The sequence below is a fragment of the Nicotiana tabacum genome, chromosome 14 (assembly GCF_000715075.1).
Source record: "Nicotiana tabacum cultivar K326 chromosome 14, ASM71507v2, whole genome shotgun sequence".
Classification (NCBI taxonomy): Eukaryota; Viridiplantae; Streptophyta; class Magnoliopsida; order Solanales; family Solanaceae; genus Nicotiana; species Nicotiana tabacum.
Genome location: NC_134093.1, coordinates 31,364,862 through 31,386,759, shown reverse-complemented (window position 1 = coordinate 31,386,759; position 21,898 = coordinate 31,364,862). Strand labels below are relative to the sequence as shown.

The 21,898-nt window shown below is 37.7% G+C and overlaps 1 protein-coding gene and 1 non-coding gene across 2 annotated transcripts; both read left to right on the top strand.

Annotated features, from left to right (window-relative positions):
* The first annotated feature begins 2,144 nt into the window (after positions 1–2,144).
* On the top strand, positions 2,145–2,465 carry LOC107823614 (flowering-promoting factor 1-like protein 3). Its single transcript, XM_016650303.2, has one exon. It carries the CDS (start codon positions 2,145–2,147, stop codon positions 2,463–2,465), a length of 321 nt encoding a protein of 106 aa, XP_016505789.1.
* Positions 2,466–15,695: 13,230 nt separating this feature from the next.
* Positions 15,696–15,802, top strand: LOC142169265 (small nucleolar RNA R71). The gene has a single exon (XR_012698975.1). It is a non-coding gene; the product is annotated as a small nucleolar RNA R71 (small nucleolar RNA).
* Positions 15,803–21,898: the final 6,096 nt, after the last annotated feature.

The window sequence follows — 21,898 nt, the reverse complement described above, 5'->3', positions numbered from 1 at the left end:
AATGGGCATATGTGACTTCTCCTCCTTTGTTCACTGAAATGGTGATATGGGAGTAGGGGAAAGTGAAAGAGACAGAAGAGAAGGAAAGATTGATTGATTTTCTTTTACTTTTCTCATGCATTAATTCAATCCTATCCAATCCGATATCCACAAAGTATGGGATAGGAGAGATCTCCATTTCTCTGATCTCTTTAATTTTTATTTTGATGGCTTTTCTTGCTTTAGTTTTATCTATTATTCCTTCCTTTCTTGCACTTACTTCACGTTGTGTTCCATTTTTAGAAAGGTATCCATATATTTGGAAACATTATTTAATTCCATTGTCATGTTTAATTTGGCCGTTGTTATGATCTTAAAAACTAAGCATTATTTTTATGCATTCATCGAAGGATGTGGTACGTAGGATGAAGGGGATTCCTCTACTCTAAACTCGTCTCATGTTCAATCCCTGGAATGAAGAAAATTTGGGTGAAATTCAGAAATAGCTAGATTTACAAGTGGTATTTGAAAAATAGTCATCGTTTCAAAAGTAATCGAAATTTAGCCACTTTTCATATAAAGATAAATCTAAAGGAAAACACTGTTCAAAATCCGAAAAATATTTTAGCATAATATACTAGAGTTCCAGCATAATATACTGGTCCAACATAATATGCTGAGGGTTCATACACAAGTGCTCCAATCTCCGGTATATTATGCTGGAACTTTCCGTGTGCTGGAATTCCAACATAATATGCAGGAAGTTCATATACAAGTGCATCAATCTCCAGTATATTATGCTGGAACTTTCCGTGTTGCAGCAAAATAGTGGCTATTTTTCAATGACTTTGCAAACGCTAGCTATTTTTCAATTACCAGTCCGAAAACTGGCTAGCCCGTACTATTTTCACGAAAATTTTGGTAGGAAGTTCTCCCTTAAATGGACCTTATGTAGCACGAATCAGGATTGTCGGACCAGTGGTTCATGATACTAAATTGTTAAACCGAAAAATTAATAGTAGTAGAAAATAATATTATACTCTCTCCGTTCTAGTTTATGTGAACTTATTTTTTTTTTGGCCCGTTCCAAAAAGAATGACCCCTTTCTAAATTTGGAAACAATTTAGCTTAAACTTTCAATTCTATCCTTAATGAGAAACTTTTATAATCACACAAATACTCTCGACCCATTTTTGACTTGTTTAGGACCACAAATTTCAAAAGTCTTCATTTTTTTTTAAACTCCGTGCCCAATCAAACATGTTCACATAGATTGGAATGGAGGGAGTACTACTTTTCGATGAAATTTTTTTTATTACAACATTAAGAATTAAATAAAACATCGCCAACCGAGCTGGACAATTCTCCGAAATGTCTGCTTAATTAGGTTCTAACTATATATAGTTTCCCCCCCCTTTTCTGAGTGGCTTCATGTAAGCAATGGAAATAGGAATGGAGTAGAGGATTGTTCTTTGCACTAAAAAAATTAAAGAATTATTCTTGGAACCCATTAACCAAAAGAAAGTTCATTTAAGCAGCATAAGATCGTAAATTAGTGATTGTTTAGGAGAAGATTCTTATCAGTATGGCAAATTAGGGTATCCCCTTCCATCTGGGGCCATGTAAATATTCTCCTTTAATTTATTTTTCTTTAATGTTAATATGATAAGTTAATACTCCCTTTGTCTACGTGACACAATTCGAATTTTGAGAGTCAAAAATTCTTACCCCGAACATAAAAATTTTAAAATTTTTAAAATAAAATTTATATATTCGAAAACTATATAAAAAGTACTATTAGTCACAATAATTAATAATTCAAATTATTTAAAAGCCAATATGAAAAAATTATGGTCAAGAAAAACTTGTTTGACTCTCTAAATTCAAAACCAATTAGAACGGAGGAAGTATTAATATTATTTACTTACAAGCTCGTGGATATTAAGCTGTTGTATTGTTAAAAAATTATCAAATACGCTAATGGGAAACCTATTTAGTACAAGCTTCAGCAGTCACATTCCTATTCATAAAAAATTACTTTGCGCCACCTTATGTATTTTTTTATTACACAGAACCCCCTATAAAAACCGACTCACCCTTCTTCGGAAGTCCATCTTCAAGCTATTTAGTACTATTTTCATTTTTATCCTTTTTCCTTTTCAAACATGTCTGGTGTTTGGGTATTCAAGAATGGAGTTGTCCGGCTAGTAGAGAACCCCGGCGACTTCCACGGCGCAACCGGTCGCCGGAAAGTGCTCGTACACCTTTCTAGTAATGAAGTAATTGCATCTTATTCTGCCCTCGAAAGGAAGTTGTACTCTCTTGGATGGGAGAGGTACTATGATGATCCAGACCTTCTTCAGTACCACAAAAGATCAACAGTACATCTTATTTCTCTACCAAAGGATTTCAACAGGTTTAAGTCCATGCACATGTACGATATTGTTGTCAAGAATCGCAATGAGTTTGAAGTTAGGGACATGTAATAATGAATTTGACTTTCTCAAATGTTGTTTGATTAGGTTGTTTCTTGTTTTAACTTAAGTTTGATTTGCTTTGTGTATTAATGTTCACGTGTCTTGGGTTCTTAGGTTTAGGTCAGTGGAGTGTTTTCATTTCTTTACTAAAGAATCTTTAGGGCGAGGAAGCTAATTTGTTAAGTGGGGTTCTTAATTTGTTGTTTTGATTTTAATTTGTGTGTAAAGTGAAGTTTTATGACAATGAACACTTGGCTTGGTTTGTACTAATTAAGTATCAATGATTATATGTATTTCTTTCTCTTAATTTCTTCTTTTTACTTAGATAGTACTATCCATGGATTAGCTTTAATTGTACGTACAGAAGTTTGTTAAAGTAGAGCATAATGTTCAAGAATCGGTCTGTTCAAATTTATATTCTCCATTTGGTTTTTATAAGTTAGACTTGGACATGCAGTCAGGCTTTGCGTAAGGCAAATTCTAGGTTAAGATTATACTCAAATTAAGTTTATGAATTATCTTCAGATATATAGTTGACAAGTTAAACGTTATATCAACTGTTTTGATGTTTGATCAAAGCCTATATTTCTCCTCAAACCCAATGATTTTGACACAGCATATAAATTTAATGCTAGAAATTTTAAAGGTTGAATTCATATAACTTAAAACATAGATCCGCCTCTAATATAATATGATGATGCTGTATGTGATCTAGTAAGTGCCAGATCAGGCCTTGTAGTAGTATTAAATTCCCAGGGCCTTTTTCAGCTATTTTCTCTGCAAAAGATACAAGGCATATGACCTCGAAAAATATAGCATCTCTTTTTTCATAAATTTGGTTATCTGCTTCTAGCTAGACTCAGGTTCAAGCCTTGAAAATGAAGAATATCTGAATAAAACATTTTACCCTGTATTCAGATATTGAGTTTCAAATACTGAATGCCTAAGAAGAGAAAAAAGAGAATTTCGGTTGTCTACTTTAATTACTGGCTTGTTATTGTGTATTTCAAGAAATGAGCTCAGAATCATATAGTTAAGCTGAGGCGGGCAGAATTCTTTGAAAGGCAGCACTTTGAAAGTCTACTTTTTGACAAGAGATATGCTTCAATAGGGCTACCAAAGCTAGTGCAAACTTTTATTTAGAATAATACTTAATATATTCTACTAATGAAGCCTAATTTTAAATAAGAAGAGATTTCGAAAAATCTGAACACTCTTAATTAATTGTATTCGTGTGGGGTTATGTGTTGTAATTTATTTTATAAGCTCAAATTGAGCTTGATATCTAAAAAAGCAAGATTGAAATTCACACTCCTTTTCCTTTGTTTGACTAGTAGGACTAATAATCGAGCCTTTGATTTATGTCGTCCCAAGTTTCAATCAGGTCTAATTAGTTTTAATAATTTTCAACAATAGTAAATAATTTGTACATTGATAAACGTCGAAAAGTGTATGTTTTTGAGTAGTTTGCGTATTATTTTTTTGTTAGTTGCGGAAGTTCACATCGTTTCTAACATAAAATATGCTTATTACATATTTTTTTTATGTGTATGAACGATATTGTGTAGGAAAGTATCAAAAAGGAGAAAAATTAGCAAAAAAAGAGCTGAAGAGTAAAAATCCCGGATAGCGAAGCATGATTAGCTTTGCCAGTCTCGGTCTGGAGCAAGAACAACAGAGAGTTGGGAGTAGTCTGGGTCTCACGCAAGAACGACGGACGCGACTCCAGCTTCTACTATCCGAAATAGGAGATGCCAAGTTTGCCCCAATACAATACTACCTTCAATAATATCATTTGTAGCCACCTTTTGGAGGGAAACAAGACCCTTGGAAGCTAAAACACACTAGGAGCAAAGAGAAAGATTCAACCATGAGTTTTTTTCCTTTTTCTTTCTATTTTTTGTTGTTAGTTATGAATTTTAGGATTGTGTTTTCACATACTTTTATGAGTAGCAAATTTCATTATATAGTATTTTGATGGAATCTTTTCTAGGATGAATTCTTGATACATTTTAATATAATTTTACCGTTGGATTTTTTCGACTTGTTCAACTATGTGATTATCTTTGTTAATTGAAGAGCTCTAATTGACTATGCCTATTTATTATATTTTTCTTGATAAATGATGCATATTTAGGTTGTTGTTGAATAATGTCACTCCCAAGGTATATGAGAAATCAATACGAAGAGTTTAAAAGTGGGATTAGAGATAATAAAGCTTTGGCGTGGTCATAGTAAGCTGTGAGAAATTGCTAACTAGCATAATTCGAGAGAATATGTATAGTAAATTATTGTAGTTACTAGAGAGAAAATCACGATAATGAAGTGCTTACGATCAATAGAGAATAAAATCGGCAAGATTATAGATAACGTTACGAGAAGGATTCCGACAATTGGAAAAAATCATATATGACTTTAGGCCTCCTTAATTCTTGTCTCCAATCCTTAGTCTCTTTAGTTGATAAATTTCTACTATTTTTTGATAGTTGTAGTTAATTAGTTTAAAACAAGACTCTCAATCTTTACAACTTAAAAATAGTTCGAGTTTATCTTCTTAGTGATATTGAACAAATTTAGTTCTTCTCTTTGGCATTCGATTTCGAACTCTAAAATCAGATTATATTTGCTTTTGGTAAGGCATAGTTAGGTGATCACTCCCAACTATGCCTCCTAAGAGGTCTAGCAGTCGTTGCAAATATAATCCGATTTATAAGTCCGGAGTCGAATCCCACAGGGAATTAACCTACTAATTACAACCACTAGATTCATACGAATTCAAATAATCAACCTTCAGAAATATTAAATAACGATTTGAATGTTTACTAACTAAGAGCAAAGTAATTAAAATGCAGTAATTTATAACTAATAGGAAAAATGTTGTGGACAAGATTTGAAAAAGTCTAGGGTTATGATTTCCCCTATTGTCGGAATCCTCTTCGCTACCCTATTAATTCGCCTAAATATTCTCTACCGATCGTGAGTACTTTGGGTGTCGTAATTCTCTTACGAGTAACTACCATAATTTACTAGACGTATTCTTCCGAACTACGCTAGCTGGCTCTAATTCACCGCTCACTAGGATCGCACCAAGGTTTCGTTATTCTTAATCCCACCTTTAAACCCTCCGTATTGATTCCTCATATACGTTAGGAGTGATGTTGTTCAACAACTACCTAAATATGTACCCTTTACCAAGTAATACATACTAAATAGGCACAGTCGATTAAGAGCTCTTCAGTCAACCACAATGTAAACGTAATTGAACAAGTAGAGAAAAATTAAAGGCAAATCTATATTAAACGTAGTAGAAAATCATCCTCCAATCGGTTCCATCAAACCGTAGATTAGAAAGTTTAGCTACTCATAAATGTATCAATAATCATCATGATGTTCAAAGACATTAAACTACAAAGTACGAAGATAAACAGAGGGAAAACTCGTTTGATTCTTGCTCCACAGTGCTCTGTAGCTGTTTTCTTCTCCAAAATAGTGTCCAGCCCTCCCTCAAGTCGTTTGGGGAGTATTTATATGTTAGGGCTGAAATCCCTCAGTCTAAATCTGGGTTGGAGTCTTTTAACCTATAACATCTAATTACCGGGCTATAGACCTCGCGAAGACAGGCGTATAGCGCGGTCAGCCTGGCTACAGAGCTGGCTCCGCTTGGCCTGTAGCGCGGTCAAGCTGGCTTTACTTGGCTCGTAGCACGGTAAGGCAGGCTATAGAGCTGGCTTTACTTTTTATGTAGTACAGTTTGGGTATTTGATGCTTTTGTGCTCTTTTCTTGTATTTTTGACCTCTTTTTGTGCAACTTTTATTCGACTCTTTCTTCCGATACTCCTACACATAAAATAACATAATTTAGCTTAAATATCGCACAATTAATCACTAAACCAACAAAATATAGGGCGCGTAATATACTATAAGTATAGCATTTTGGCCGAATATCACCACCCCACACTTAAACGTTGCTCGTTCTCGAGTCAACCGCCAATTCATATTAACCTTGAGCACTTTATTTTCTTTTAGTATATCCGAAGCACATCATACATATGACTATGGTTGATAGCAACAATTAAACTTTAGCATATGCCTTCAACACATATTTCCCTTTACTTTATGCCATACTTCAAAAATTTATTCAACACAAGGCAACATATTTATAATAATCTTGGCCTCACAAACCGACTCAGTATCACAATGCATTCATGGCTTGAACACTTAACATCATAGAGAAATCTAATAACGTTACATATCCCTTGCTAAATCATGTGCCCTCACAACAAGTACAAAAGAGCAAGTCGAATCCACACACTCGAATCAAATATTCAAATATATTTTAAGGACTCAGATAAATCAACGAAATTCCTCACTCTCACAAAGAAGTCACTTGTATGCACAAAGTACCATAAGCTTGCCCATTATGTAAACCTCTACTAATGTAGTCTTGCTCGATCTAAAATCAATTAGGACTTTTTATGGTTGTAATGTGGGATAAAGGACGGGTAGGATAAATTTAGGAATAATGACTAACCCTCATAAGCACTTTAACATATCACAAAATTAGCTTTAAGCGCATTTTTCTTTAACCCAACTGCAATTTCACAAACAATATCACCCCCAAAGTATTTTCTCTTTCATTAAGCACTATTTTAATTCATACCCACTTGTAAGGACAAGATATGCTTGTTTTTCTTTGCTATATTTTTTTTTTCCCGACCATAACCCTTTTTTTTCTATCATTCCTGCTAATGGTGTAATCCTTACAAAACAAGTGCACCTTTTTTTCTTTCATTGGTTCCACTTAAAATCCACCGAAGTTCCCTCCTTACTTTTTTTAGCGCTTATTTTACAATTAAAGTACTTTAAGAGGTAAAAGGATCAAAACAATGATAATTAAGAAAAAATAGGTATAGGCTTATAATGTGGTTGCCAAATAAAAGTCTATAGGCTCAAAATGGTTGACTAGGGATAAATTTTATTTGTAGTAGGCATTAAGTTCTAAAAGATCAAAGAAAGCCTAAAATTATTTTTCAAACCGAGCAAAATCTAAAATTACGCTTCAACCCACATGCCAGGCAAGTTCTAGACTCTAATGCAATGACACTGACTATACAATTTCTCACCACACATGGCACATGACTCACTAAGGATGGTTCCATTCCAATTCTCAAACAATTGCAAGTATTCACAGAGCCACAAAATATTAAGCATCACGCACAAAGTGACACAAGCCAAGAACACGAGATCTAGGCATAAAAAAATATGTTATCTACTCAACAAGGCATCAAAAGTATTTTCAAACCATAGGGAAGGTACTACACATGCTAGATCCTAAATATGCTACTATCAAACTAGTCAAAGGCGCATAGCAACTCTCATTTTTCCCATCCTTTTATTCCATAAATCCTACTCTACTCTAAAGATAAAAAAAACTACTACCCGGTTTAACTACATCCCGTGAAAAAGAACCGAGGCACAAAGAAAAATCATGAGGGATTATTACTACCTAAAATAATAAAAAGACATATTTTTGGATTTTTTTATTTTTTAATTTTTTTTTTGTTTTTGGTTAGACTTCAGTCCCTCAAGAAAACTGCCTAGGAGATCCATCGTCGGGAAAAGTTCAATATTTTCTTTTTTATTTTTTTTGCATATTCTTTTAAGCAATTAATTACTAAAGCAATCCTAAAAACTAAAGACTAAAGCTAGACTACTATACTAATTTTTTTTATTTTATATGCTATGCTAAAATAGAAAAAAAAAGAATTAAAAAAAAACAAATAAATAATTATTTTATCTAATATTTACAAGTCACACTGAATGTAGAATCTCCCACCTACACTTAATTCATGCAATGCCCTCCGTGCATGTATCAAGAAATAAAAATAAGTAAGGAGGTAGGAAAACTCCCTGATCAATCATCCTCATTGCCCTCGTCGTCGAAGGCCCCATATGTAGCTGTCCACTCTTCATCCTCTGCTCCCTCCTCAGCATCATCCTCCTCCTCCTCCTCTGACTGCTCTAGCTTGGCCTCGAAATACTCCGGTGTGTTAACATCCTCATCCTCTGGGAGTCGTTGGCCATCGCCAAGCCCAACCAGATGTTGGGCATGGGCATTTAGCTGAAAACACTCCTCCAAGATGGCCCTCTCCTCCGTAGTGGCTGGCCTTCCTCCAATCCTAAGCTGCAAGTCCATCATCCCATATAAATGGGCCATAATGCTATCATCTCGAGCATTACGCTCGGCACCTATCAGTGAGGACATAGCACTCTCCTCATTTGCCCGGATGCTGGTGATGTCCGTCAGTCGAAGGGGTGGTGGAATGACTACATCAAAAGCTCGCTCCTCCTCCATATCTTCTTTTCTCAGATACTGAGTCAACATGTTACCGAAGGACAATCTATCAATTCTCTTGCTTGTTGTCACCTGTGCCATCTGGTAGCGTATCAACTGGCCCACATTCACTTTTTGGCCAATCATTAGGAAGTACAACAGGCAAACCCTTTCACGGCTAATCAGAGTCTCATGGTTGCATGGTAGTAGCCGCGTGTTGATCAATTTCAACCACACCTGACCTTTCTACTTCATTTTTCTCTTTGGAAATTTTCTATGACGTTGGGTCTTCTTGTCACAAACCCAAGCAGCTAATGCCGGATATGTTGGACGGGCAATGAAGTTATCCAGGGGCTCATGGGGAACATCTGGAGCTCCCAAGTAATTGCATATAGCTGATGCAAAAAATCAATCAACCTCCCCCGAATAGGCACTAGCTTCTCAGGATCATTCGGATCATAACCGGTGTAAAACTCACGGACTAGGTTTACATTGATATCCCCCATGTTTACAAACACATAACTCAATCCAAGATCATGAATACCTTTTCAAATTGATGGATACTTAGATTTTAGACGGCACTAATGAACAACCGACTCAGAGTGTATATGTCTCGGCCGACAAAGCTTGTACCAGTCCTTGGTAGCTAGGGGTATACTCTTAAGTCCAAATTCTCGTTGTCCCGTAGGCTGTGGGCGTGAGGCCGCTATAGCTGCAACCGCTTACAACCCCTCAATCTGACTTAAAGTGGCCTCCCCTCATTTCCTTTTTTGGTGGAGGTGCGGAGGAATCCTTGGCTTTGGTGGGAGCAATGGCTTTGCCCTTGCGTTTACCATTGTCCTTCTTGGGAGGCGTACCTTAGTTTCCTAGGTGGGGGGATTGCTCTTCAATTGATGTTCCTAGTGAGTGAATGAATGGATGAATGAATGGCTTCAATGGAGTTTGTGTATGAGGGGGAGGGTGTTTTGTGAGAGGTCTTAGGCAGTAGGGTGTTTTAATTAAGGTGTGTATGTGTGTGGTATTTTTGTAGAAAGAAGTAAGAAGAAAAGAAAAGTTAAAAAAAAGATTGAGCTTACCTGGCGTCGCGAGGTAGATCTCGCTACAGCCCAGGTGACGCGAGCTCTGCATCGAGGAGGGAACTTGGCGACGGAAGAGAAATAACACGGCCTAGCGCGCTTGGAACTGGGCGAAGCGAGGTCTGTTGTTGTGCGACACGAGGTAGGCAACGCGGTCTAGAGCGTACTAATGTGATTTTTTTATTCCGTTTTGTGAACGACTCCAAGCACTATAACCTCCTAGCGTGCTCTATTACCTGTTCACACACCAAGACTTAACTAAAAACATGTTAGTTCCTAAAAATAAAAAGAAAATTCTAGTTAAGCTACAATAAACTACGAATTGGGTTGCCTCCCAACGAACACCTTAGCTAACGTCACGACATAACGAATATAACATTACAATGGGTTGCCTCCCACGAAGCGCCTGATTTAACGTTGCGGCATGACGCATGCAATCAAACTTAAGGTTCACTCTACATTTGAGGCTCCTACAAATGAATCACCGATACAACATTTTCCTCATCTATGCCAAAGTAGTGTTTCAACCTTTGCCCATTGACTCTAAACTTGAGAGAGCCATCTTCTGATACAATTTCTACGACTCCGGTGGGATGCATCTCTACCACATGGTATAGTTTTGACCATCTTGACTTCAACTTGCCCGGAAACAACTTCAATCTTGAGTTGTATAGCAATACCACATCTCCAGGTTTAAAATTTCGCTCAAGAATATTTTTTCATGCATCATCTTCATTCTTTCCTTATATAGCCTTGTACTCTCAAAAGCATGGTAACAGAACTTACCAAGTTCATAAAGCTCTGTGACTCTACTCGTTCCAGCGGCCTCCAAGTCAAGATTTAAGTGCCTTAACACCCAGACAGCTCTATGCTCTAACTCTACCGGTAAGTGACATGCCTTTTGAGACACCAATTTGTACGGTGACATAACAATCAGAGTTTTGAATGCAGTGCGGTAGGCCCATAATGCATCATCCAATTTTCTCACCCAATTATTCCGAGTAGCATTTATAGTTTTGGTCAAAAACACTCTTGATTTCTCTGTTTGAAACCTCCACTTGCTGACGAGCTCGAAACACACACTTAAATTATGCTCACTAGTCAAAGATAGTATAGTATAATATCGTATCCACAGGGATTGGGATTAAATAGTATTTTCGTAGTGTCTAGCTTCATTGCTATCTAGAAGAATCAACAATTGAGATTTAAAAGATGTCTAACGAAAGTTAACTAAGAATCTAAAGCTATTAACTAATGACTATCAAAACAAGGAACAAGTAAAGAAGTTATCAATGTGAGAAACTAGGGGTTGACAGGATAGGTGAAAGATAATTTTTTGGGATCTAACTCTAGACAATTCACTTCTAATGTTTAAGTAAGTCTGTCGAATTCACTCAATTATTAATTCAAATGTTCAATAAAAACTCCTCTCTCGATTAAGTCTTAACCTCACAAGATGAACCAATTTTAAGCACGTGAAGATATGCAAGAATGCGTAGTGGATTGGTCTTTAGGAAAATCTCTTTCAATTTTTCTCCTAACTAGGTTTAATCAATAATTCAACTAGCCTCTTTCGATTACTCAGAAGAATTAATAAACTCAACCAACAATATAATGCAAAGATATCACAAGTTATGCCTCTCTCGACTATATGAACAAGTGAATATAGATGCAATAACTAAATCATCCAAAAACGCTTCAATACATAAAACTAGAGCTATAATCCACAAACAAATATCAATACACCAAATCCATCAAACCCTAAAGAGAACTACTCCATAGATATGAGCAATTCATCACAAATATAATTAAAAGACAGGAAAACATAAATTCGATCCAAACTCGGGTCTTGAGTGACGAAGGAATGATCAAATCCTTGTGCTTTTGCTCCTCCAACTCTTCCTTAGGTCCAAAGTCTTTGAAAATTCTAGGAAATAACGTTTTTCATGTATTTATACCAAGTAGGGTCGGGCCCAGACGAAATCACCTTCTCCTAGGAGAAATAGGAAAATAACTGTGTAAAATTTGCATAGGCGCGCCGCATAGGGCGACGCTCCATGCGGGGCATTAGTGGGGAAATCCAGAGAGCTAGTTCTGACAGGCAGCAGAGAAATGCACAAGCGCGGCTCCCCACGCACCGCGGCAGTGGGAATTTCTCAGAGTACAGATTTTTCTTGCATTTTGACGTCCACACTTGGTCCTCGACCCCCGAACACGATCCTGACTTAATACCTTGGGCTTTTACTCCGACCTAAAAGCTCCAAATCACTCAAATTCATTCCATAACATCTACATAGATCGAAATCACTCCTACAAGGTATAAAACACACAATTAGTACAAAACACTATCAATTAAAGCTCAAAACGAGTAAAGTGTAGTAAATTAGAGTGCAATAAGCGACTAAAACACGAGATTATAGCCTATCATCAACACCCCACACTTAAACCATTGCTCGTCCTCGAACAATCAAACTATACTTCACATAGAACACTACCTTTTTCAACAAATCTCATAACTCATCACACCAAGAATATTTAAAACAGATTAAGCATAATACCGTAACATCCTAGCCTCAAGATTTGACTCAAAAGCAACACGCATTATTTATAACCCGCTCACTTACTCTAACATAGATGTCAACGATATTACCTTTTCTTCGTGAATCAAGTACCCTTACATAACAATGGAGAGTAGTTCCACACACTATAAACTTTAAGAACAATTAGGAACTCAAGATAGAAAGAATTTGCTCACTCTCAGAAACAACACTCATGTGCCACAAGAGACGTACCATAAGTTTGCCCGTAGTGTACTACTTTACTAATTGAGCTCATTCAGTTAAGGATCAAGTAGGACTTTAATTGATTGTAATGTAGGTTGCGGGACGGGTAGGATATATTTAGATATAAGAGTGACTACACCTCCCTAAGCACTTTAATACATACAATTAATCATTCAAAACCCCACACTTATGTCAGACCATAACTCCACATTTACATCAATATACGTCAACTCCCAACTTCTTTAAACACAAATACATAAAAAGTTACCACTATCAAGGAATATATTTTCACAACAATATAACTATTTTTCTTTTTCTTTTCTTATTCAATTCAAGGGGCTCTTACTTTTTTTAAAACAATGCACCTTTCTTATATTTCAATAGTTCCACTCAAAAGCCAAACCAACACCCCGCACTTTAACTTTTACACAGTTCATAACAAATTCAAGTGCTCACGAGAGGTACAAGGTTCAAATAGATGGTCAATTCGAACAAATGGTTTGGGCTTGTAATGTGGTTGCCAAAGAAACAATGATTACATGCTCAAAAGGGATTAACTAAGATACATAACAATTAGGTGGGCAAAAGCTTATAACTGGCTCAACAAAGAAATGCCTATATCACTTCCAAGACTGAATAAAACTACTATTTCGCTTTGCAAACACATGGGGCAAGTTTTAGACATCAATTGTAATGAAAAGAATACACAAAAACTCTCACCCACATGGAACATAACTCACTCAGGATTGGACTACCAAGACACTCTAGTCAAAGTAGTTAAGCAAAGTTAAGATCATACAATTTAAGGTACTTATACAAGAGTCAAAAATTGAGCCTAAGCGTCACAACTAAAGCACTTACTTTTCTCAAGGCATGATAAAGTTAAGAGATATTGCCTTCAATTCAAGTCATAGCGCAAGGTTTCCTACTCCTAACAAAAATAAAAACTAACTACACCCGATTCAAACAAAATCCTTGAAAAAGAACCGCACAAAAAAAAATTGGGGGGGGGGGGACGTATTACACTACCTACAAAAGAAAATCTTTTTGTCTTTTTCCTTCGACTTAAATCCCTCAAGAAACCTGTCGATGATAAATATTTTTTTCAAATTTGATGGTTTTTTCAATTATTTTCTATCTCTAACTACTACAACTAACAAAAACTAAAACTAATATACATATATACAAATATCCCCTACCCCATACTTTAAGTTATGGCATGTCCCCATGACACACAATTAAAAAGCATAAGGTAAAGGAAACTTCCCTGAACATCTAGTCGGGGTCTGAGTCGAAGTCGGGTTCCATTCCTCGCCTTCAAACTAATGCGCACATCCATGCTGACAGCTTCTTCTCGGCCTTCTTGGGATACATCCCACACTTATCTTTCTCGCCCACTGCAGCCTTCTCTTTTGAGCCCTTCACTTTCCACTCAACACTCCCACTTGGTTTTTCTTTTTGTGCCCCCTTTTATACATTCATATCAAAAGTCACCGTCTTCTCGCCTACTTTAAGCATGATTTTCCTATCGTGTATATCTAGTATAGCTCTACCCGTTGCTAAGAATGGTTTTCCTAAGATGAGGGGGACCTCCCTGTTCTCCTCCATATTCACCACTGTAAAATCTATAGGAAATACGAACTTATCTACCCGAACTAATACATCTTCCACTATCCCCTCGGGTATTAAGGTCGTTTGGTCTGCCAGCTGCAAAGATATTGGCACCGACCTTATCTCTCCAATCTCTTTCTCTAGTTTCCTGTAAATAGATAGAGGCATTAAATTAATTGAGGCATCAGAATCACATAAAGACTTATCAAAATTAATAGAGCCTAAAGAGCAAGGTATAGTAAAACTCCTTGGATCTTCACATTTTTGTGGGAGCTTATTTTGCAATATCGCGCTGCAATACTCTGTGAGCTTCACCACCGAGGTCTCCTCTATTTTCCTCTTCTTTGTAAGGATCTTCTTCAAGGATTTGGCATAGGCAGGCATTTGTGAGAGAACTTCTGTGAATGGCAAATTTACATGAACCAGTTTCAGCACATCCAGAAATCTCCCAAACTACTTGTCCAGCTTTTTTCTACATAGCTTTTGAGGGAAAGGTAAAGCAGGCATATGCTTGCTCTCTTCAGATTCCTCCCTTCTCGAAGTTTCTTCTTTCTTTTTCTTCTCAGTTTTTATCAGGCCCTTATTCTTTTTATCAACATCATTTTTTAGTTGCTTCCCACTTTCTTTTTCAAGTATCACATCATCTTGGATCGTGGTGGGATCTTTCAACACTTTCCCACTTCTCAGAGTCACAACATTCACCGTTTATTTGGGATTCTTTTCTATATCAGAGGGGCGAGTACCTGGAACCCTCTCAAATAATATTGTTGCAATCTGTCCCACTTGTCTCTCCAAGTTTTGCAAACTAGTGCCCAATTGTTTTATAGCTTCTCCATGAGCGTCCAGCCTCTCATGTGTCTTGATAATGAAAGCCTTCATTAGATCCTCTAGACCAGGCTGAATGGGCTGTTGAGGCTGAAATTGCTACCTCTGCCGATATTGGTATGCTGGAGCTCCTTGTCCCTACGATCTAAAGTTATTTTATTACCAAGCATTCACAGTACCTCCAGGTGAATTCCATGAAAAATCGGGGTGCCTCTGACCTATTGCATTGAAATTGTAGTTTCCCACAGCATTTACCTCCTCAGTTGAGGCTTGACACTCATTAGTATAGTGTCCTCTTCCGCATATATCACAAGGTGTGTGAGGCTCACTTTGTATTGAGGCTAAGGTCAGCTTCCTTATCTCATTAGCCATAGCATCAAGTTGTACCTGCACAGATATGTTTGCATCAGCCTGGTGAACACCAGTTGATCTTCTTCTTTCTGCACTCTCATAGGGCCACTGATTAGCATCTTCAGATAACTCATCAAGAATTTTAACTATCTCCTCTGGAGTCTTCTTCATCAATGGGCCTCCAACTGCATTTCTCAATGTTCTACGTGAGGCCGGTGTTAATCCATCCCAAAAGTCTTGGAGTTGCATCCAGATTTCAATTTCGCTATGTTGACACTTTCTAACTATCTCCTTAAACCTCTCCCATGCTTCAAACACAGTTTCATTCTCTTTCTGGCAGAAGTTATGGATTTCTCTTCTAAACTTGCCCGTCTTAGCTGAGGAGAAATATTTATCAAGGAATTTTCTGGTCATCTCCTCCCATGTTCTAATTGTTCTCGTGGGTAAGCTTCGAAGCCACTCATTTGCATCATCTTTAAGTGTGAAGGGGAATGCCCTTAAGTATACTACATCTTGTGACACACCATTGTATTGAAGGGTATTCATAATTTCCTCGAAGTCCATTAGATGTGTATTTGGATCTTCGTTCATCTTCCCTCTGAAGACACATCAATTCTGAAGGATTTGAAGCAACCCTTGCTTCAATTCGAAATTGTTAGCTGCAATTGGAGGTGGTCTAACACTTGATAAACCTTGATTGTAGACCGGTCTAGCATAATCGCCAAGTGGTCTCCCAGGCATGGGAGCAATATTTTCGAACTTGTCTGCACCCAAAGGTTGATTTTGAGCAATTCATAGATAATCTGTGCATCTCAAATAGCTGCTTCTTTTGCATCCCGTGTAGCTTGTTCTCGTCGTTGGGCTGCTTCTCTCGCAGCCAGATCCACATTATCTTCACCGTTTCCAGCCATAAGTTCTTTGGTTGAGGATTACCCAACCTTTTCTATTGTCTCGGTGAGATTTCTTTTCTTCTTCAGTTGTCGCAGTTATTTTTCAATTTCTGGCTCATATGGTAGCACTTCCTTCATAGAAGTTCTAGTTATGCACCACTCTGAACCTGTAACATGCGCACAGTCAAAGAACACCAACCGTAAAAAGGGAAAAATAAAAATAAAAATTCCTAAATTATCACTACAAACTATTTCGAACAATATTAATTGCCAATCCCCGACAACGGTGCCAAAATTTGACGAGCTCGAAACACACACTTAAATTATGCTCGCTAGTCAAAGATAGTATAGTATAATATTGTATCCATAGGGATTGGAGTTAAACAATATTTTAATAGTTTCTAACTTGATTGCTATCCAGGAGAATTAACAATTGAGATTTATAAGATGTCTAACTAAAATTAACTAAGAATCTAAAGCTATTGTCAAATGACTATCACAACAAGGAACAAGCAAAGAAGTTATCAATGGGAGAAACTAGGGATTGATATGATAGGTGCAAAATAATTGTTTGGGATCTAACTTCAGATAATTCACTTCTAATATTTAAGTGAGTCTCTCGAATTCACTCAATTATTAATTCAAACATTTAGTAAAAACTCCCCTCTCGATTAAGTCTTAACCTTACAAGATGAACCAATTTTAAGCACGTGAAGATATGCAAGAATGCATAGTGGATTGGTCTTTAGGAAAACCTCTTTCGATTATTCTCCTAACTAGGTTTAATCAATAATTCAACTAGCATCTTTCGATTACTCAGAAATGAACTCAACCAACAATATAATGCAAAGATATCACAAGTTATGCCTCTCTCGATTACATGAACAAGTGAATATGGATGCAACAGTTAAATCATCAAAAAACGCTTAAATACATAAAACTAGAGTTATAATCCACAAATAAATATCAATACACCAAATCCATCAAACCCTAAAGAGAGCTAATCCATAGATATGGAGCAATTCATCACAAATATAATTAAAAGATAGGAAAATATAAACTCGATCCAAACACGGGTCTTGAGTGAGGAAGGAATGATGAAATCCTTATGCTTTTGCTCTTCCAACTCCTCCTTAGCTTCCTTAGGTCTAAAGTCTGTGAAAAGTCCAAGAAATAACAATTTTCATGTATTTATACCAAGTAGGGTCGGGCCTAGACGAAATCACCTTCTCCTAGCCGAAATAGGAAAATAACTCTGTAAAAATTGCACAGGCACGCCGCATGGGGCGACGCACCATGCAGGGCATTAGTAGGGAAATCCAGAGAGCTAGTTCTGACAGGCAACAGAGAAATGCACAAGCGCGGCGCCCCACCGCCGCGGTAGTGGGGATTTATCAGAGTATGCATTTTTCTTGCGTTTTGACGTCCAGACTTGGTCCTCGACCCCCCGAACACGATACCGACTTAATCCCTTGGGAATTTACTCAGACTTCAAAGCTCTAAACCACTCAAATTCAATCCATAACATCTACATAGCTCGGAATCACTCCTACAAGGAATAAAACATAAAATTAGTATAAAACACTATCAATTAAAGCTCAAAACGAGTAAAGTGCAGTAAATTAGAGTGTATTAAGCGACTAAAACACGAGATTATAGCCTATCATAACTTACCCACTTGTTTGTGGGTGATACGGAGTGGCGACCTTATGGCGAATGCCATATTTCTCCAACAACTTTGCAAAGGCCCGATTGCAGAAGTGGATGCCTCCATCATTGATGATCACTCTTGGAGTACCAAATCAGTTAAAGATATTTTTCTTCGAAAACCAATAACTTCCTTTGCATCATTTGTTGGGAGTGCCACAGCTTCTACCCATTTCGAGACATAGTCCACTGTGACCTGTATGTACTTGATGTCATATGAGCTGACAAATGGTCCCATAAAATTGATTCCCCATACATCAAATACTTCCACCACTTGAATTGGGTTCATGGGCATCTTATGTCGACGAGAAATATTCCCCGTCCTTTGGCACTTATCACAACTTTTTACCCAAAAGTGTGCATCTTTAAACAATGCCGGCCAATAAACGCCCGACTCCAGCACTTTAGCAGCTGTCCTTACACCTCTAAAATGGCCTCCATAAGGCGAAACATGACATGCCTGCAAAACAAGAGCTTGGTATATCTCGGGAATGCATCTCTGGATCATGTTATCAATACAAATCCTAAACAAATATGGTTCATCCCAAAAATACATGTGATAATCACGAAAGAACTTTTTCTTCTGCACAGAGGACACGTCATAGGGAACAAACCGCTCGCCAGGTAGTTTGCAACATCTACATACCATGGCGCTACCTCAAGGCTCGTGGCTAAAAGTCTTTCATCTGGGAAAGTCTCCATGATCTCTTCCACCTCAACCCTCTTTTAAGCTCCTTCAAGTCTCGGCAAATGATCAGCAACTTGGTTTTCCGTTCCCTTTCGGTCATGAATTTTCAAGTCGAACTCTTGCAGCAGTAGCACCCATCAAATCAGGCGCAGCTTTGAATCCTTCTTCTCAATTAAGTACCTGAGAGAAGCATGGTATGTATACACAATTACCTTCGAGCCTATTAGGTATGACCTGAAATTGTCAAATGTGAACACCACTGCCAGCATCTCTTTCTCCTTCACTGTGTAATTTAGTTGGACACCACTCAAGGTTCTCCTTGCATAATAGATTGGATTCATGACTTTATCTTTTCTCTACCCAAGAACTGCTCCCACATCATAGTCGCTTGCATCACACATCAGCTCAAAAGGTTGTCCCAGTCGGGTACCACTATGATTGGTGCAGTCACCAGACTCTTCTTCAACTCCTCAAACGCTACCCTGCAGTCATCAGAAAACACAAAAGGGTGATCTTTTTCAAGCAATTTACACAAAGGGTTAGCAATTTTGGAAAAATCTTTTATAAACCGCATGTAAAAACCGGCATGACCAAGGAAACTTCTTATGGCCTTGACGGAAGTGGGTGGAGGCAACTTCTCAATTATATCAACCTTAGCACGGTCCACTTCAATTCCCTTACTTGACACTAGGTGTCCCAAGACTATACCTTCCTGTACCATGAAATGGCACTTTTCCCAGTTCAATACCAGATTAGTCTTTATACATCTCTTCAATACTCTTTTCAAGTTCATAAGGCAATCATCAAATGAGTTCCCCACCACTGAGAAGTCATCCATGAAAACCTCCATTATTTCTTTACCATATTTGTGAAGATGGCCATCATGCACCTTTGGAATGTGGTGGGTGCATTGCATTGGCCAAACGACATTCTCCGGAATGCATAGATGCCATACGGACAGGTGAACGACGTTTTCTCTCTATCCTCTGGGGCAATAGAGATCTGGTTATACCCCGAGTATCCATCCAGGAAGCAAAAGTGGGACCTCCCCGCCAATTTATCTAGCATCTGATCAATGAATGGCAACGAAAAATGGTCTTTTTAGGTGGCCTTGTTCAATCTTCTATAATCCATACACATTACCCATCTTGTAACTGTTTTTGTTGAGATCAACTCGTTGTTCTCATTTTGCACTATAGTCATTCCACCCTTATTTAGCACACACTAAACTGCGACTGATAAGTGAGGATTTTGGCTACTTATTAGCGCCTTTTAGCTTTTGTTTTAGTCTAAAAACATTGAATTGTGTTTCCGAAAACTGATAAAATATGCTAAATAGCAGGAATATTGGAAGATGGATTCTCGAGATGAAATCCAACTCAAAAAGGAGTATTATAAACTCAAGGCCATAAAAAGTACAGAAGCTAACAAAGTGCGGACCGCAGAATTTCATCTGCGGCCGCAGATGATGAAGGAAAGGCCAACATACTTTTGTACATAGTGCGGACCGCACATTAATTGTGCGGCTGCAAAAGATGGCTAGGAACAAAGTTCAGAGAATGTGCAAAGTCCCAAGTTTCCAATCCCTCAGAAGTGCGGACTGCACAGGAATTGTGTGGCCGCAGAAGAAGTGCCTTGCGGCCGCAGACATAAAAGTGCGGATCGCAGAAGACCAAGTGCGACCATAGTTATAAATCTGTGGACCGCAGAAAGAATTCCTTGCGGCTGCAGATCAGAAGTATGCGGCCGCAGACCTCCAGTCCTGACAAGTTGAAGAAATCTGCGGACTGCACATGGCATTGTGTGGCCTCAGAACCTCCCGAAGGGCATTTTTGTCTGAAATTTTTAGCCTTGTATAAATAGACGAGTTTCATAATTTTAGGTTAACTTTTGACATCAGCAGCTACAGTAGCCGTTTCTTTTTACCTTTTAGTAGTTTTTCATATTCTGGAATATTTTAACATAGATTTTATCATTTTGATTTCACAATATGAGTTTATTTATAATTTCTTCTTCTATTTCTTCAATTTCAAGCATTAGTAGCTAGAGTTTTACTAGGGTTGTGACCCAACCCTAGTGTGTAAACCTTATGTATGTTTAATTTGATGCTTGTTTATGGTTGGATGCTTATTATTTAGCCTTGTTCATGCTTTAATTTGTGGAATTAATGGTTGCAAATATTAGTTCATGCCTATTTGACTTAATCTCTACTTGAGAAAGAGAGATTTAGTATAGGACAACTTGGCTAACAAGAAATTGGGTCGATCGAGAGATTGATAATCCTAATTAAAGGGTTCAACCTAGAGATAGTAATAACCCGCCTTGAGCTGCTTTTATAAACAGTTTTGTGCAATACCCATTTGGACTTGAGAAAGCCAAATTGGGCAAAATCACTCTTTGACCGAGAGGTATTGAGTGGGTAATTGAGAGTTGATACCTATAATACACCCCGATCAACAAAACAAGCATTAAAGTCTATATCCCATAAGGCAAGCACCTATGTAATGGTCATAGCCCTATGCTTTTTACAAAACTTGAAAAATAACAAAAACAATTCTCTTAGTTCTATTTCTTAACTTTTGCAATCTTAATTTTAAATTAGACATAGAAACAAACCAAAATTGTGGAAGAGTAAATTGTGATAGTCAAACTCACATACTACAATATATACTCCTAACTCCCATATATAGCTCCCTGTAGAAATCTATCCCGACTCTTATTGGGTACTATTATTGCAATCGACCGTTTCATAACCTTGATTTGAGGTGTGAAATTGGACGAAATTAATTTTTGGCGCGGTCTCCGGGGAGCTAAAAACGGTGTTAGCTATATATTTAGGTGTGTTTTCTGGAATATCTTCTTTTCCTTCCTTGTTACTAACGTGTTGAGAAATTATAGGTGCAATCATGGCAAACAGTGAGCTCGGAAACTTAACTTTGGGGGATGTGGACATTGAGGATGATCAATTGGATGAGGTCCCTCTTGAACCTCAAGCCAATAGACGAGGTCGAGTGCCTCATGACAATGTCCCTTCTCTACCCCCACCTCCACCACGAGCGGCTCCACACCGGGTGTTGCCGAATGAAGGGTATGCAAGTGCTATAGTCCCTCCCCGTATTAGGGTAGACAACTTTCAAATAACCAATGTGATGCTCACTTAGCTCGAGCAACGAGGGT